Genomic DNA, 18,020 nt, shown 5'->3' with positions numbered 1-18,020 from the left:
TTTTTGTGATAAAGGCATAGTGTGTGATGGAACAGAAGGCTACTTCAATCCATGTGTGATGTTGTTATTTTCAATTCAGTAACATGTTACTAATGCCAGCTTTGAAATAACAGAATTGGATGCAAAACTGTTGCAGTGCAGTAAAGCTCTAATACACTGAGCCTCAAAGCAGTACGATTAGAGCTGCACCAGTTGCTTCTCTTAGACTTATCAGTATCGCTCATACTTCCCTGGGAAGGCTCCCACAGGAAAAAGGAACCACTGGTGCCGCTTCTGTGCACCTACTAAAGACTAGATGTAGAAGCCTGGCAGTGCGTGGCCAGGGATAAGAGGGAGTGTGGTGGAAAAGTATTCTGTACCGTTAATAGAAGGGAATAGATGTACAATAAAACTCTTCAAATAATTGATGTAGGGCTCAAGTTATGTCTTGACCTTAGCAGGCTAAGAGTAAACCTACCCGGAATATTTTCTTCACAATACCTGGCCCCAGAGTGGTTTGAGCAATACATTTACAGTTCACAAGTACACGATTTTCCAGAAAGTTTAATCGCTTGTTTAATATTTAATCATTTCTATCTGACCATATAACATAGGAACATAGGACTTAGGAGCAGGAGTAGGCCATTCGACCCTTCGAGCCTGTACTACCATTCCGTAAAATCATGGCTGATCTGGCTGTGGTCCCAACTCCATGAGGGATTGAGAAATAGAAGGATTTGCTGATAGGTTAGATCAGTCTTGTCCAACTTTTTCACGTGGCGGGCCACATTTCAAAATTTCTCTCATTCAAAGGGCTGATGAGTAAATTTCAGAAAGATAAAGTTTGGCACAACATGAAACATGAAGTTTAAAAAAAAATTAGGTTTGAAAAAAGTCTTGCTGAGCAAAAAAACAATGAGCAATAAATAAAGATGACCATTAGAGGGTGAAAGGGTGAGGGTGTCCAGCTCACTCCCTGCCTCAGGTCTCACTCAATCACTCTCACTCACTGTGAGAGTGCATGTTGTTGTGTGGGGGTAAGGGTCAATGAGAAGCCTGATACTGGAGTGAGCCAGATTTATGCACACGCTCTGCCCCTGTGCGCACGCTCTGCCACCCATCCCCCCCCCCCACCTTTCTTCCTACTGTGCGCTGGGTTTATTCTTCTCAGTCAGGACATGGGTAAAGGTGCTACAGTCAGCCTCCTAACTGGTCCAGGGGTGGGGATGGAGATGAATATCAGTCAGGTTTCCCTACTTCTAATTACCATCCACTGACCTCAGGGGTTGGGAGGCTACAGGTATGGATGTTGAGTGAGAACAGAGTTGGCTCAGCTGTACTGTCGTCTTCCCACCTCTGCAAATGCAGCATTGTCTAATGTTAGTCCGATTGTGGCTAATGTGCTTAGTAAATTAGAAAGAGACTATCGGACACAGTCGTTGGCACGTGATCTCGATACTTGTATTTGCTTGGCCTATGAATGTGAACTTGAACCATTTTGTGCGTTTGTTAGTAAGATGATGAGATGAAAAGCAAAGAATGCGAGTGGTTTTTTGATCACTTTGAGTGGTTTTTGGATCACTTCTTTGGTCACTGATTAGTGGTAGATGTTTAAGCAAGTATACAAGTGAAGTAAGTTTACCTATATTGTGTGTAACATGTTTTATACTATAACTAGGTTATGTCGCTAAAATTCTGTTGCTCTACTCACACTTCTGGCTAGTCGGCAATTTCTAATGGACAACACTGCCATAATTGATGCATACCCTGCTGACTCTTACTGTAAAGGCTTACAGATGAAAAGTCGTCTCTTGTGCAGGGTACAACAGGGCTGCTGTCAGCAGCTTGATGAGAAAAAAAAACTGTGTAAACTGATAGACAAGGGCACAGTCAATGAAACATTATTCCCTCTGTGTTTTAGGTACAGATAATATCTAAATTGCAAACAATTGAATAAGCTTCCTGTTGAAAATATCTTTAGAATGTGATACAAAGCTCTTATTTTAAGGTTTTGTAAAGATAAAACAATGCAAGGGATTATTCATTGTAGAGGGTGTGTTGATGTTTCTGTAACATCGAAATGAAGCAAATGATAGCCAAGGTCAGCACACTCCATGACCAAATATGCCAGAAAAATTGTGACGCTTTCCATGTTTTACTTCTTGCAAAATGACATCTCCTGGATCAGTGAGAGAGAAGAAATCAATTTATGCAAAGGGTATGTGCTTTAATTTCCCATTTCCAGAAACAGAACTCCCCTAAACTGTCTGAGAGAAAATGTTTTATTTACGCTTAAATTTACATTTGAACACGATCCTTACAATCCACATTTGCAACATGGTTTGGAAGTTGCAAACAAAAATTACTGTTACAGATATTTATTTTTCTGTTTCCTCTTTGGGGAATCTATTGGTATGTGATATTTTGAAGGCCATTTATTCCTTATTTTCTAAAAATTACTTTTTAAAATCGCATTTTGCTAAAATCAATACAAATTTACTTTTAATCACACAAGCAAAGGAGCAGTTTGAGGAATTAGTATTAAAATTGGGCTTTCCAGCACTGAAAGAAAATGACTGAGAAAGAACTTCAGGAGAAGTAATTCTTCAATCCCATGTCCCCAGCAGGAAACTGTGTTCACAGAGTGGGTGAGAGAATTTGGGGCTGTGTCATCACTGGACCTGAACTCCCTGTGAATGTGGCTTCCCTGCTGGAGTCAGAATCAACACCACTGTCAAAGTGTGGTTAAATGCTACATAAATAGTAAATATGGAGTACTGCTCAAGGACATTAGAAAGCGGCAGCAGGTTGAAAATGGCAAAAGACACACCTGGGACTAATGCCAGGAATTCTTCATGGCAAGAAGGGGAGGCATTAGCAATGTGGTATCATCGCTGGACTAGTAACCCAGAGACCCAGGGTAATGCTCTGGGGTCCCGAGTTCAAATCCTGCCACGGGGTCATCAACAGTGCTATCAAGCGGCACTTGCTTATCAATAACCTGCTCACTGATGTCCTGTTTGGGTTCTGCCAGGGCCACTCAGCTCCTGACCTCATTACAGCCTCGGTTCAAACATGAACAAAGCAGCTAGACTCCTGAGGCGAGGTGAGAGTGACTGCCCTTGTCATCAAGGCTGCATTTGACAAGAGTGCGGCATCAAGAAGCCCAAGCAAAACTGAAGTCAATGGTAATCAGGGGAAAAACTCTCCACTGGTTGGAGTCATACCTAGCACAAAGCAAGATGGTTGTGGTTGTTGGAGGTCAGTAATCTCAGCTCCAGGACATCACTACAAGAGTTCCTCAAGATAGTATCCTTGGCTCAACCATCTTCAGTTGCTTCATCAATGACCTTTCTTCCATCATAAGGTCAGAAGTGGGGATTTTTGCTGATGATTGCACAATGTTCAGCACCATTCGCAACTCCTCAGATACTGAAGCAGTCCATATCCAAATGCAGCAAGACATGGACAATATCCAGAACAAAAACAAAAATACCTGGAAAAACTCAGCAGGTCTGATAGCATCTGCGGAGAGGGATACAGTTGACGTTTTGAGTCCGTATTACCCTTCATCAGAACTAAGACATATAGAAATGAGATGAAATGTAAGCTGGTAGAAGGGGGTGGGACAGGAGAGCTCGATAGAGGGCCAGTGATAGGTGGAGGTCAAGAAGAGACTGCCAAAGATGTCATAGACTAAAGGACAAAGGGGTGTTGACGTTGATGATATTATCTAAAGGATGTGCTAATGAGGACATTAAGGAAAGCAAGCTAGTGGCAGATGGCCCTAGTGCAGGTGGAGTGGGGGGAAGGGATCGAAATAGGCTAAAAGGTGGAGATGAAACAAAAGATCGAAATAATTTTAAAAATAGGAGGGAAAAGAAAAAAAAATAGTGTAAAAAAGAAAGATAAATTATTGGAAAAGGGGGGATCGGAAAGGGGGTGGGAATGGAGGAGAGAGTTCATGATCTGAAATTGTTGAACTCAATATTAAGTCCAGAAGACTGTAAATTGCCTAGTCGGAAGATGAGGTGCTGTTCCTCCAGTTTGCGTTGAGCTTCACTGGAACACTGCAGCAAGCCAAGGACGGACATGTGGGCATGAGAGCAGGGTGGAGTGTTAAAATGGCAAGTGACAGGGAGGTCTGGGTCATGCTTGCGGACAGACTGAAGGTGTTCCGCAAAGCGGTCACCCAGTCTGCGTTTGCTCTCTACAATGTAGAGGAGACTGCATTGGGAGCAGCGAATGCAGTAGACTAAATTGAGGGAAGTGCAAGTGAAATGCTGCATCACTTGAAAGGAGTATTTCGGCCCTTGGACAGTGAGGAGGAGGGAAGTAAAAGGGCAGGTGTAACACCTTCTGCGGTTGCATGGGAATGTGCCGTGGGAGGGGATTGAGGTGCAGGGGGTGATGGAGGAGTGGACCAGGGTATCCCGGAGGGAACGATCGCTGCGGAAAACTGCCGGGGGTGTGAAGGGAAGATGTGTTTGGTAGTGGCATCATGCTGGAGTTGGCAGAAATGGCGGAGGATGATCCTGTGAATGCTGGTGGGTTGGTAAGTGAGGACAAGGGGAACCCTATCATGGTTATAGGAGGGAGAGGAAGGTGTGAGGGCGGATGCGCAGGAGATGGGCCAGACATGGTTGAGGGCCCTGTCAAAAACCGTGGGTGGAAAACCTCGGTTAAGGAAGAAGGAAGACATGTCAGAGGAACTATTTTGGAAAGTGGCATCATCAGAACAGATGCGACGGAGGCGAAGGACCTGAGAGAATGGGATGGAGTCCTTACAGGAAGCGGGGTGTGAGGAGCTGTAGTCGAGGTAGCTGTGGGAGTCGGTAGGCTTGTAATGAAACAATATCCAGGCTTGGGCTGCCAAGTTGCAAGTAACATTTGCGCCACACAATATCAGGCAATGACCATCTCCAGCAAGAGAGAATCCAACCCTCGCCCCTTGATATTCAATGGCATTACCATCACTAAATCCCCCACTATCAACATCCTGGGGTTACCATTGGCCAGAAACTGAACTGAACAAAACAACCGCAATGTTGAATCACCACATCGGGACCAGCTAAAGAACAGCTAATCCTGTACCCCTTTTATTTTATCTTCTTCACGAACTGTTTAAAAAAAACCCTTAAGCCTATCTTCTTATCTTACCACCTGTACTAGTATGTGTGTGGGCCCAAGGAATGTGTGTGACATATGAATGGTGGTTGTGATTTACCTAGATTGTTTAATTTGGGAAGTAGTTTCAATAAATTTATTTTTCTTTTTGTTTAAATTCAGAAAACCTGTCTGACTAATTTCTTTATAATCTGAAAGTGTACATAGTGGACTCCTGCAGTATTGGCAAAGCACATCCTCTCTAAATTCACAAAAAGACCCATTAGTGGTCAGACCTGGAGTGGTATAATAGGGGAGTCATTTTTACCCTTCCTTACATGGTCATAGCATGTGTCTCGTGGTCAATTGCCAACTAATGCTCACAACCTAAATTTGCACATAAAGCATAGCCATTTGATCAAGGTACTTGAATTGGCGCCTGTGTAACTGTGTCTGGGCGTAAGCAACTCAGATTTCTACTGTCATTTCCTATGTGATTGATGTGATATAAAACATTGGTTATATGCATTGCATTTTCCTATTGAGCATGTGGCCATACTACTGATGTCTATAGTGGTTACTTCCATTGTTAAGGCACAGTTAAAGCATCACTGTAATATTGAAGCTTTTGGATTGAAACTCCAAAGATATACTCATGGCTACCTAGAGAACACTAAAACCTAAGCATGCCTACGTTGTTTTGCTAAAATAAGTGAACTCAGGAATGATGGATTCATCACAACTATGGAGATTTGGAAAACATTTTCACCATTCCCAGTCTACACGATAACAAATATTTTTTCTTCAGATAGATACCCTATATTAGGTCATGTAATTTGTACATCCCTGATATTAATCGCTCCACCATTGATGATTATGCTTTAAGCCACCTGTGCCCTAAACTATGGAATTTCCTCCCTGAACCTCTTGATCTCTCTACCTGTCTTTCCTTTACGACATTCCCTAAAATTTACGTCTTTGACCAAGCTTTTGGTCACCTGTCCTAATATCTCATTATGTGGTTTGGTGTCACCTTTTGATAGCTCCTGTGAAGTTCCCTTGGAACATTTTATGACGTTAAAGGCACTGTATAAAAATGCAAGTTGTTGTAATCTTTATCTAGCGCACATCTGTCATATTTCAGATGCCACAGGCTTCAGAATGTGTGCATAAAGAACTTAAAGCAGTAAACTGCTAGATTTTGCTAAAAACCTAACTTGTTCTCTAATGCCCTTCAGCAAAGGGGAAGTTGCCACCCCTACACATTGTAGTCTACATATGGGTAGGAGAGTAGATTCCCTTCATTGAAGGACATTAGAGAACTAGTTGGGTTATGTTGACCTAAACCCAACTGGATGGTTGACTTCTGAAGTGGCATAGCAAGCCTTGCATTTGGAAAAACAATTTAATTAAAGGATGTGCCAATACTCAAGGCAACTATTGAGGGTCAGTAAAGGTAACTTTGCCATGTTGTCTACATACCACAAACAAGATCTTTTTTAAAATAGAATTGATCCCTGTGTAGTCTACTTTGTAAAGCGCTTTGTATTTGATGTGATCTCTGCTTTGCTTTGCTACAGGCCAAGGAATTACCAACACTGAAGGACAATGATTTCCTAAATGAAGGACAGAGAATTCAAATTGGAGATGAAAACAAAAAGATGTTTTTGGACAAACTCAAGCGTGATGTTGAGGTCAGTTATCATTACAATTTACTTTGCAGAAACTGAGACCACTGAGAAAATATAGTTCATGCAAACTGTTTCATTTAGGATGTATGTTTGGTCATATGGTGACCTGACACCAGGCAACTCGTTTGCCTCTTGTGCATGTTGAGTACTTGATTCCAATTTGGGATTTTTGAATCTCAGAAATTGTGTCACTTAGCCAATGCTATATTCAACAATTTCTCCTTTCCTCCAAGGCAGGTAGATAGAGTTAACATTCAGATCAGCTGTGATCTAATTGAATGGCAAAATGGAATTCTGGGGCTGAATGATTTCCTCTTGTTCCCACTTGCCTATGTTCCTGACCAGAAGCTCTGACTTTGACAGTCATATTGATCCAATACTAATGCATAGTTTGGGATGTATCAGCTTTACTAGATACACGCAAGCCACAAACTGTCACACTGCAAAGGCACTGCAGCCTTGATCTGAACGCTCCAAGTTTGCCACAATGGTCCTGTCTCTGCAAACAGCATTAATGTAACTGGAACAAAATGTGCACCAATGGTTGTTTTTATGTTGTACTTTGGTCCATGTTGGTGAAGCCAGCTCCTGTCACATGGGCCTTGCACAGGTGGTTACAACCCAAAGAAAAACTTGTCAGTATCCAACGAGGTCAACAGACTCTTTAGGTCTTCCAGACATGAGCCTTGGAGCGTCCCAGCAAGTTTGCTTTCAAGTTGAAGCCAGCTGCACTGACCCGTTATAGGGCCTTAGCATGAATGGCACAATATCATGTTAAATAAAGGCAGCTAATAAGTATACCATGCAATGTCTGTGCACTACAATGAGTCTGTTTTGCAACAAGGCACCATATTAGGTGTTCATCAGAAAATACAGCAGAGTTGAAGTGCGATGTTGATTTTTTTTTTGTAATTTGATGGATTAACAAAGATAAACTCCCAGAGATAACTGAACCTATCAGCAGTCACATCCTATTGCCACAATGATGCTTTGAGCAGGTACTTAAACCACTTAACTTTGCTTCATTCATTTCTTTGAATAGTTTTTAGCACAGCTGAAGATCATGGATTACAGTCTGTTGGTTGGCATCCATGATGTGGATCGTGCCGAACAAGAAGAGATGGAAGTGGAGGAGAAAGGCGACGAAGAAGATTGTGAAAATGATGGAATGGGCCATCCGGTTGGTTCATATGGAACCCCACCAGACAGTCCTGGAAACATGTTGAATTTCCCACGAATCTTTGGACCAGGAGAATTTGATCCAACAGTTGATGTATATGCTATAAAGAGCCATGACAGTAAGCCGATTGTTCTAAAGTTACAATTTTTTATAAATAAAATACTTTCAGTTGAAATATTTTTTGATACCTAACACCGTTATGGGAGCACCATTAGCACATGGGCTGCAATGCTGATTGGGAAAGACCCACTTCCACTATTTCAAGGCAACTAATAAAACTTTGCCAGTGTTGCCTACATCCCAAGAAATACTTTAAAAAAAGAAAAAAAAAATTCCCCTGCTCTTCTTTGTTTGTATTATCAAAAAGGAAATTATTACTGGGGAAATAATTACTTAATTTTCAAATCATAGTCCAGTATTTTACATGTTTTTTTTGTAAGATAGTGAAACATCTAAAAGCATTTGTCAAAGAAGTTCATCACTGGGAATGAAGTAATTCTCTTTGGTGTTTCTCATTAGCCCTAAGCATTCACAGATCAGGTAACGAACATACAAACATAGGAATTAAGGGTGGCATTGGGCCCCTTGGCCCTTCGAGCTGCTCTGCCATTCAATTAAATCCTGGCTGACCTGATTGTAACCTCAACTCCACGTTTCCACCTACCCCTGATAATCTTTCACTCCCTTGCTTATCAAAAACCTATCTGCCTCTGCCTTGAAAATATTCAAAGACTCTGCTTCCACCGCCTTGTGGGGAAGAGAGTTCCAAAGACACTCAACCCGCTGAGAGAAAAAAATTCTCCTCATCTGTCCTAAATGGGTGATCCCTCATTTTTAAACAATGACTTGTAGTACTAGATTCTGCAAGAGGAAACATCCTCTCCACAAGTACCCTGTCAAGACCCCTCAGGATCTTATATGTTTCAATCAAGTCGCTTCTTACTCTTCTAAACTCCAGTGGATACAAGTCCAGCCTTTCCTCATAAGACAACCCAGACTCCCCGGTATTAGTTTAGTAAACCATCTCTGAACCGCTTCCAACGCATTTTGCTTCCTTCTTTAAATAAGGAGACCAGTACTGTGTACAGTATTCCAGATGTGGTCTCACCAATGTCCTGTATAGCTGAAGAACAACCTCGCTACTTTTGTATTCAATTCCCCTCGCAATAAATGATAACATCCTATTAGCTTTACTAATTAATTACCGTATCTGCACGCTAGCCATTTTGTGATTCATGCCCTGGGCCCCTCTGCCAGATAATATGCTTTTTTATTTCTCCTGCCAAAATGGACAATTTCACACCTTGCCACATTATACTCCATTTGCCTGGTCTTTGCCCACTCAGCTAACATCCCTTTGTAGCCTCTTTGTGTCCTCTTCATCTCTTACTATCTTTGTGTCATCAGCAAATTTAGCAACCATACCTTCAATCCCTTCGTCCAAATCATTTATATAAAATGTAAAAAGTTGAGGACCCAGCACTGATCCCTGTGGCACACCACTAGTTACATCTTTCCCACCGGAAAAGGACTCATTTATGCCTATCTTCTGTTTCCTTTTAGCTGGCCAATCTTCTATCCATGCCAATATGTTACCCCCTACATCAAAAGCTTTTATTTTTTGCAATTACCTTTGATGTGGCACCTTATCACATGCCTTTTGGAAATCTAAATACAGTGCATCCACTGGTTCCCTGTTAGCCACAGTATGTGTTATTTTTTTCAAAGAACTCCATTAAATTAGTTAAATGATTTGCCCTTCTCAAAACCATGTTGACTCTGCCTGATTACCCTGAATTTTCCCAAGTGCCCCTGCTACAACGCCTTTTAATAATAGCTTCCAACATTTTCCCTATGACACATGTTAAACTAACTGCCCTGTAGTTTCCTGCTTTCTAACTACCTCTTTTCTTGAGTTACATTTGCTATTTTCCAATCTAATGGAACCTTCGCTGAATCTAGAGAATTTTGGAAAAGTAAAATCAACGCACCAACTATCTCACTAGCCACTTCTTTTAAGACCCTAGGATGAAGTCCATCAGGACCCAAGGACTCGTCAGCCCGCAGCTCCAACAATTTTCTTAGTACCACTTCCCTGGTGATTGTAATTTACCCCGATTTCCTTCCTCCCTTCCATTTCCTGATTTGCAGCTATTTCTGGGACGTTACTTGTATCCTCTATAGTGAAGACCAATGCAAAATACCTGTTCAATTCATCTGCCATCTCCTTAGTTTCTATTATTAATTCCCCAGACTCACTTTCTATAGGACCAATGCTCACTATGTTAGCTCTTTTCTTTTTAAATATCCATGGAAACCCTGATTATTTGTCTCTATATTTCTAGGTAGCTTTCTTTCATACTTTAATTTTTCCTTTCTTATCAATTTTTTGGACATTTCTTTGCTGTTTTTTTTAATATTCTGTCCGATCTTCTGACCTGCCATCCATCTTTAGCAATTATATGCTTTTTCTTTAAGTTTGACACCATCTTTAATTTTTTTTTAGTTAACTACAGATGGTGGGTCCTTCCCTTGGAATTTTTCTTTCTCGTTTGAATGTATCTATTCTGTGCATTCTGAAATGTCCCTTTAAATGTCTGCCTCAGCATCTCTATTGACCTACCCCTTAACCTAATTTGCCAGTTCACTTTAGCCAGCTCTGCTTTCATGGCCTCATAATTGCCCTTATTGAAGTTTAAATACTACTCTTGGACCCACTCTTCCCTCCCTCAAGCTGAATGTAAAATTCAGTCATATGATCTCTGCTACCTCGGGGCACCTACACTATGAGGTCATTAATTAATCCTATCTCATCGCACCATATCAGGTCTAGTATAGCCTACTCTCTGGTTAGTGCCAGAACGTTCTGAGAAACTAACCCGAAAACATTCTATGCATTCCTCATCGAGGCTTCCTTTGTCCATCTAATTTTCCCAGCCCCTATGCAGATTAAAATCCCCCATGATTATCGCTGTACTGTTCTGACAAGCTCCCATTATTTCTCCTTTTATACCCTGCCCTACTGTATGGTTGCTGTTAGGGGGCCTGTATACCACACGCAAGTGACTTCTTGCCTTTATCATTTCTCATCTCTACCCAAACTATTTCTACATCCTGGTTTCCTGAACTTAGGTCATCCCTCTCTAATCTGCTGACACCATCATTAATTAACTGAGCCACTCCTGCACCTTTTCCTAGACTTGTGTCCTTCCTAAATGTCACATACCCTTCAATATTCAAGTCCCAATCTATGTCATCCTGCAGTCATGCTTCTGAACTGGCTATCAGATCGTACTTTTATATGCACACTCAGTTAATTTGCTTTGTTTTGAATGCTATGTGCATTCAGATACAGAGCCTTTGGTTTTGTCCTTTTATTATTCTTGTAACCTCTAGCCTTATCTGCTGATTTACTCTTAGGTTTGTTCTCCCTGCACTCTCTGTCCCCTCCTGTCATGGTCTGTATATCATTTCCTACATTAATACCTTTTTCTCTTGTCTTTTCTCTACTCTTTGATTTAGCACATCTTCCCAAATTTGGTTCCTTGGCCCCACTATTTAGTTTAAAATCCTCTCTACTTCCCCAGTTATGTGGCTTGCTATAACACCGGCTCTAGCATGGTTCAGGCACAGACCATCCCAACAGTACAGCCCCCACTTTCCCCAGTACTGGTGCCAGTACCCCATCAACTGGAACCCACTTCTCCCATACCAGTCTTTGAACCATGTAGTCATCTCTCTAATTTTATGTACCCTATGCCAATTTGCATGTGACTCAGGTAATAATCCTATACCTTTGAGGTTCTGCTTTCTAGTTTAGTGCCTAGCTCCTCAGAACCTCTTTCCTAGTTCTACCTATGTCATTGGTACCTACATGGACCATGACAACTGGATCATTCCCCTCCCACTGCAAGCTCCTCTGCAGCCCTGGCACTGGGCACACTGTCCCAAACCCAGGCACTGGGCACACAATGCAGCCATCTGGACTTTAATCTTTTGCTGCAGAGAACAGTATCAATCGCCCTCACTATAATGTCCCCTACTATCACCACACTCTCTTTTGCCCTTCCCACTTGAATGGTTTGCTATATCGTGGTGCCATGGTCAGTTTGCTCATCTACCCTCCAGCCCCCACTCTCATCCAAACAAGCTGAGAGAACCTCAAACCTATTGGACAATTGCAAAGGCTGAGGCTCCTGCATTCCTATATAGCAGAGCACTGTGGGTGTATCTACACCATGCAGACTGCAACAGGTTAAGAGGCAGTTCCTCTCTGCCTTCAAGGACAGTTAGAGATAGGCAATAAATGCTGGCCTGGCCAGGGATGTTCATATTCAACGAACGAACGAATGACAGGAAAGTCTAATGCAAAGTGGTGCTCCCTCTATGTGTGCCTTAATCCCAACCCTAGAAACACTAACTTGGACTGGATACCATGGGCTGGATTTTTATGTTAGAGGTGGGTGATGGGAGTTGGGTAATTTTCCGGCTTGCCACGCCCACCTCAGGAAGTGCCTTGAAAGGTACGAATTTTGTTTGGGAGGGGTGGGTATGCGCTGGAGTCGGGCCCTCTAACCCTGAAAAATGTTTGGTGCCGGGGGTTGGGGCCTGGTTGAAAGGCCTGCCTCGGTGCTCTTGTACTTAGACCCTATTGTTTTGTTAATAATAGGTCCTCGAGTCCTCATCCTTCACATTCCCTCAGCCCCACTCCCCGTGCCCTACTGATGCCAACCCACCTCCTCAGGGGCTTCACTCTAAGTGAAGTTTTCCTGAAATCCTTATTGGATATTAGTGACTTTCTTATATTTATCTGTTTTAAATTGATGTTCCATGGATCCAGATCTTATGTTGAAAGAAATGCCATGTTAGTGCTGACTTCCAATTGCCTAGATTCGGCACAGTTCCAAAATAAAGTGACTAAATTCACCTGGACCAGCAAGTGTTAAGGCCAGCCTTTTACTGAGTCTTCCTGACAGCCAGCGCTAACAAGTGTGGCACATTTAATTCTTGGCTGTGCATAGTTTTTGAGTGTTGGAAACAGGTGGAACTAGCACTGGTTTCATTCAGTATAAAAGTAGCTGAATTGCCTTGTCTTTTTTTTGCCCTTTCTCTTGTTTATTTCGAAGGAATTATACAAAAGCATTCTATCACTTTGACTCCACATCTGCATTTACGTCGGTCTTAAAATGTCTCAGCTGCTCGGTTTTAAATATATCCTAAAGCCCTGGAATTCCTTCCCCAAACCTCTCCGCCTCTCTTCACCTCTGTCCTCCTTTAAGGTGTCTTTTAAAACCTCCCTGTTTGCCCAAGCTTTTGGTTACCTGTCCTCATATCACCATATCTTGCTCGGTTTGATAATGCCCCTGTGAAGTGCCTTGGGAAATTTAACTGTGTTAAAAGCGGAATCTAAATGCAATTTGTTAATTTTTGTGAGCTGGGATCTGATTAAGAATGAGGTGGCTCTGAACAGCGCACCTCATCCTAGCTTTGGCTATTTAGCATTTTACACGTTTGTGGTATCACAGCTTAGCAGTGTGTGGTGTAAGTGTTAATTGAGGTTTATTGCTTCCAGCTGTACATTTGTTTTCATTGACTTTTATGAGTTTGTTGCATTTGGCAAGCAAAATGAGGTGCACTGTCAGAGCTAATGGAAAATACTGTTTATCTTGGTCTTTTCTCCTGTACTATAACATCAGCAGTCACTATGGGATATCAGGTCAAAGACAGTGGCAAAATTTGTTTGATGCTTGGTGCTGGAGGCCTGAGAATTGCTGCTGTCTAATATATCTCCTATTTTAGAGTCTGCTGCTGCCTGTGAAGGGCCAGGTTTGCCTGGTGGAGGGGATGGTGGGGGTGGGAAGGTAGCAGAGCGGAATTTGATTTTTCAGAAACTGGGTGCTCCTTGTATGGTAGGAGATTCTGTAAATTTCTCATGACCTTCAGACTTTCAAAAACATACATGGGGCTGAACTTTCACCTCGGCATGCGGATGCGGGCCCGACACACACGAGCAAGAAATAGCACGCGATGAGGTCGGGCGAGCGTCCTGACATCATCACCCAGGCGTGCCCGGGAGCCGGCAACGCGCCCACCAACAATTAAGAGGGCTGTTAAGCCCATTAATTAATTAATTTGAACTGAATTTTCCCCGGCTGGTCCAACCTTACAGGCAGGATGAGGTTTCCGATGTTAATCAAAAATAAAGTCGAAATTTCCAAACCTCATTTCCAACATGTCCCTGCTCATGTGACAGACTCATGTGAGGGGACGTGTTTTCCCTTTTTTTTTCCTTAAAACTTAATTTTTCATGTGAAAAACCTTCAGCTCCCTGAGGCAGCTTTGAGCCTTCCTTCCGGGAGCTTTCACTCAGCGCACACGCGCTGACTCCTGCGCTCGCCCTCCTCTTCACCCAACCCCACCCTCCCCAGCGGCACTGAGCGTTTCAGCGCGTGATTCATACCGACCGGCCGTTAATTGGCCAGCCAGCGTGAAATCGCAGGCGGTGGACTGTTGCCCGGCTGTTCCCAGGCCAGCCCGACGCACAGAAAATCTTCCCCATGATCTTTTTTTCAAATATTGTCACACTGGAGGCGCGTAGCAACTCAAATCAGCACCTGCGAAGTCAAGAGAGATTAACGCAGCAGGTGTGAAACTTGGGTTAAAGTCTTAAATAAGATTGGTGGAGCGGTTCCTGTTAAGACTGCCATCTGAAATCTTTCTGTTTTTTCTTTCAGAACCGCAGTGGTTGGTTTCAGCATTTTCTTTATTTATTTCAGATTTCACCTTTGGCCTTTTTCTTGTATCTGTTTTTAAAAGTTATAACCATTTTTCAGATTTTTCTAATGTTTTATTTTAAATAATTCAGCATCCCAGTGCAGTGTTAAGGCAGTGCTACATCTTGTTGTGTCCCACCTGCCTATTTTGGCGGTTGTGAAAGGTTCCCACATGGCTTCATCCTTCACTATGGCTGGGTCAAAACCCTGGAACTCCCTCCCTAACAGCACTGTGGGTGTACCTACACCACATGGACGGCAGCCTGGTTCAAGAAGGCAGCTCACCACCACCTTCTCAAGGGCAACTAGGAATGGGCAATAAATGCTGGCCCAGCCAGCGAAGCCCACATCCCAAGAACGAATAAAAGCAAAACAGCAAAATTCAACCAAGAGCAGGCAGATCGCCCGCCAGTGCCACAGCCACCTTCCTCCCTCAGCCAACACCACCTAAAAAAACAGTTTAATTGATCACTCATCACATTGCTCTTTGTGGGATCTTGTTCTGCAGAAAATTTGTGAGAATCGCTCCTGATTTGCCTAAACAAACAGCAAACGTGGCTTGACCCGTATTGCAAAAACTTTCCCCTATGATCCACAGGGATCACCAGCAATCTGCTCAAAAATTGACAAAGTAGGAACAATGATCGTAGTAATTGAGTACTATGTTGGCACACCCTGCAATTAGCATTAAAAAAAATTTGTGAACGGGTTAAAAGGTAACAAAATATATATTTATGGACATATATATATATATATGGACAAAATATATATTTAGGCAGAACCATGGGAAATGAAATTTGATGCAGGTTAGTAAATAATGAGTTTAAGAAGGAAAAATAGGCATCATGTGTATCACATGAATAGTGTTGAAATAGATGAGGATGATGCTGAAAAAAGTCCGACGTGCCTTAACAGACTCCGTGTTAAACGTATCCATCCAGCACCCAGAACAGCAACAACAAACCTAACTCAAAGTCAACCTGCGTAGCTAAAACAGTAGAATTTAAGTTAGAGCAGAGAGCGGTCAAAATTTATAATCCAACATCAGACCATACCTTAAAAATTCTGTCCAGTTCATGTTGTTAAGAAGCAAGGTAGATGTCCAAGGACAATGACTGGTCCCTAATGTTGGGTCTGAGTTATGAGGGAAAAATGGAGATACTTGGGCTTTACAGGTGGATTAGGAGCTATCTTCTAGAAGTATATAAAAATTATTAAGGGAGTGAAAGAAGTAAACCTTGAATATTGTTTTAAATTAGGAGAGTAGAACAAGGGGACATGGGTTTAGATTAGTAAAAGGTCATTTTAGGACAAATGCCTTATTCATTTAAGAGTTTATTGTGGAATAAACTTCCAGGAAGAATATGGTGCCAAAACAACAACGTATATTTATATATTTATACAGTATAAAACAAAGGAAGAGAAGATGCAGGAACAGAGGAGCCTTGGTGTATAAGTATATAGATGATTGAAGATGGCAGGGCATGTTGACAGAGCAGTTAATGAAGCATATAGTATCTTAGGCTTTATTAATAGGGGCATTGAGTACAAGAGTAAGGAGGTCATGTTAAACTTGTATAAGACACTAGTTACACCTCATCTGGAGTACTGCGTCCAGTTCTGGGCACCATACTTGAGGAAGGATGTGAAGGCATTGGAGAGAGTGTAGCGGAGATTCACAAGAATGATTCCAAGGATAAAGAACTGTAGCTATGAGGATAGATTGGAGAGGTTGGGACTGTTTTCCTTGGAGAAAAGAAGGCTGAGAGGAGACTTGATAGAGGTTATTCAAGATCCTGAGGGGTATGGACAGAATAAATAATGAGAAACTGTTCCCACTCAACATCAAGAACTAGAGGGCACAGATTCAAAATAATTGGCAAAAGGAATAAATGTGATGAGGAAAAAATTTTTCACCCAGAGGGTAGTTGGAGTCTGGAACGAACTTCCTGAGAGGCAGGTTCGATCGAGGTATTCAAAAGGGAATTGGATTGCTACCTGGAAGGAAATAATGTGCAAGGTTATGAGATAAGGCAGGGAAGTGGGACTAAGCAGAAAGCTCGATAGGCAGAATGGCCTCCCTCTGCACTGTAAAGATTCTGTGATTCTTTAACGTAATTAAACGTCTCATGGCGCTTCACAGGAGTGTTATAAAGCAAAATTAGACACTGAGCCACTTGTGCAATATCAGGGCGAATGGATAAAAGCTTAAGCATAGGTAGGTTTAAGAAGGGTATTGGAGGAGAAAATGGGGTGGAGAAGTTTAGAGAGGAAATTCCAAAGCTTCGGGCCCAGGCAGCTGAAAACATGGCCACCAGTGGTGAAGCAATTAAAATCAGGGATGCTCAACAGGCCAGAATTAGATGAGCGCAGATATCTTGGAGGGTTTTGGGGTTGAAGGAGATTACAGAGATGGGGAGGGGACTGACCATGAAGGATTTGAAAATAAGGACGAGAATTTTAAAATCAAGGTATTGCTTGATGGAACCAATATAGGTCAGAGCACAGGGTTGGTGTGAGTAAGGACACTGGCACCAGAGATTTGGAGACCCCAAGTTTATGAAGGGTAGAACATGGGAGACCAGCCAGGATTGCACTGGAATAGTTGTCCGTATATAACAAAGGCATAGATGAAGGTTTCAGCAGCAGATGAGCTGAGGCAAGGGCAAAATCAGATTATATTATGGAATAAAAACAAAAAATGCTGGAAAAGCTCAGCAGGTCTGGCAGCATCTATGGAGAGAGAAACCGAGTTAATGTTTTGAGTCCCTATGACTCTTCTTCAGATATTATGGACATGGAGATAGGCTGGGAACACTTAAGAACTGATTGAATGATACAATGAGAGGGACTTCAGGGTGCTTCTGTGCGAATTAAAGTGGGATTGAATGGCATTCCACGTCTTTAATCATTGGTCAGGGATACTTCATTGAGATGTGAAAGTTGCTGTGATAGTGGAGTGGTTAAAATACTAGATTGGCAACCTGGAAGCTCTTGAGTTCAACTATAACAAGGTGTGAAATAAAACTCGATGCATCTGGTGAAACGCTTGTGAAAGCTGTCGGACTGCTGACCCTGTGTCACTAATGTCCTTCCAGGTAGGGAAATTTGCTACCCCTCCCCAGCCTTCCTAAATGTGAGGCCCGCAAAGGATTCTTAATGTCCACTGAAGGGGCCTAATGAACCACTCCAATTTAAAATCAGTCGCTTGAAGATTTAAAAAAAAAGGCCCACATCTCGAGAACAAAATGTTTTTTGAAAAAAAATGAGAGCCAGGCAACATGCTCTGAA

At 42.3% G+C, this 18,020-nt stretch overlaps 1 protein-coding gene across 4 annotated transcripts in view; it reads left to right on the top strand.

Annotated features, from left to right (window-relative positions):
* LOC121269191 (phosphatidylinositol 5-phosphate 4-kinase type-2 beta) overlaps positions 1 to 18,020 on the top strand; it is a 98,556-nt gene that overhangs the window by 74,981 nt on the left and 5,555 nt on the right. For all 4 annotated transcript variants that reach the window (XM_041173721.1, XM_041173720.1, XM_041173719.1 and 1 more), the window contains 2 exons: positions 6,666 to 6,779; positions 7,819 to 8,074. In XM_041173721.1, the coding sequence (XP_041029655.1) occupies positions 6,666 to 6,779; positions 7,819 to 8,074 (370 nt within the window). The remainder of the gene's footprint in view (positions 1 to 6,665; positions 6,780 to 7,818; positions 8,075 to 18,020) is intronic.

The sequence above is a fragment of the Carcharodon carcharias genome, chromosome 23 (assembly GCF_017639515.1).
Source record: "Carcharodon carcharias isolate sCarCar2 chromosome 23, sCarCar2.pri, whole genome shotgun sequence".
Lineage (NCBI taxonomy): Eukaryota > Metazoa > Chordata > Chondrichthyes > Lamniformes > Lamnidae > Carcharodon > Carcharodon carcharias.
Note: the sequence above shows the minus strand (reverse complement) of the source record. Positions and strands in the feature narration are given on the sequence as shown.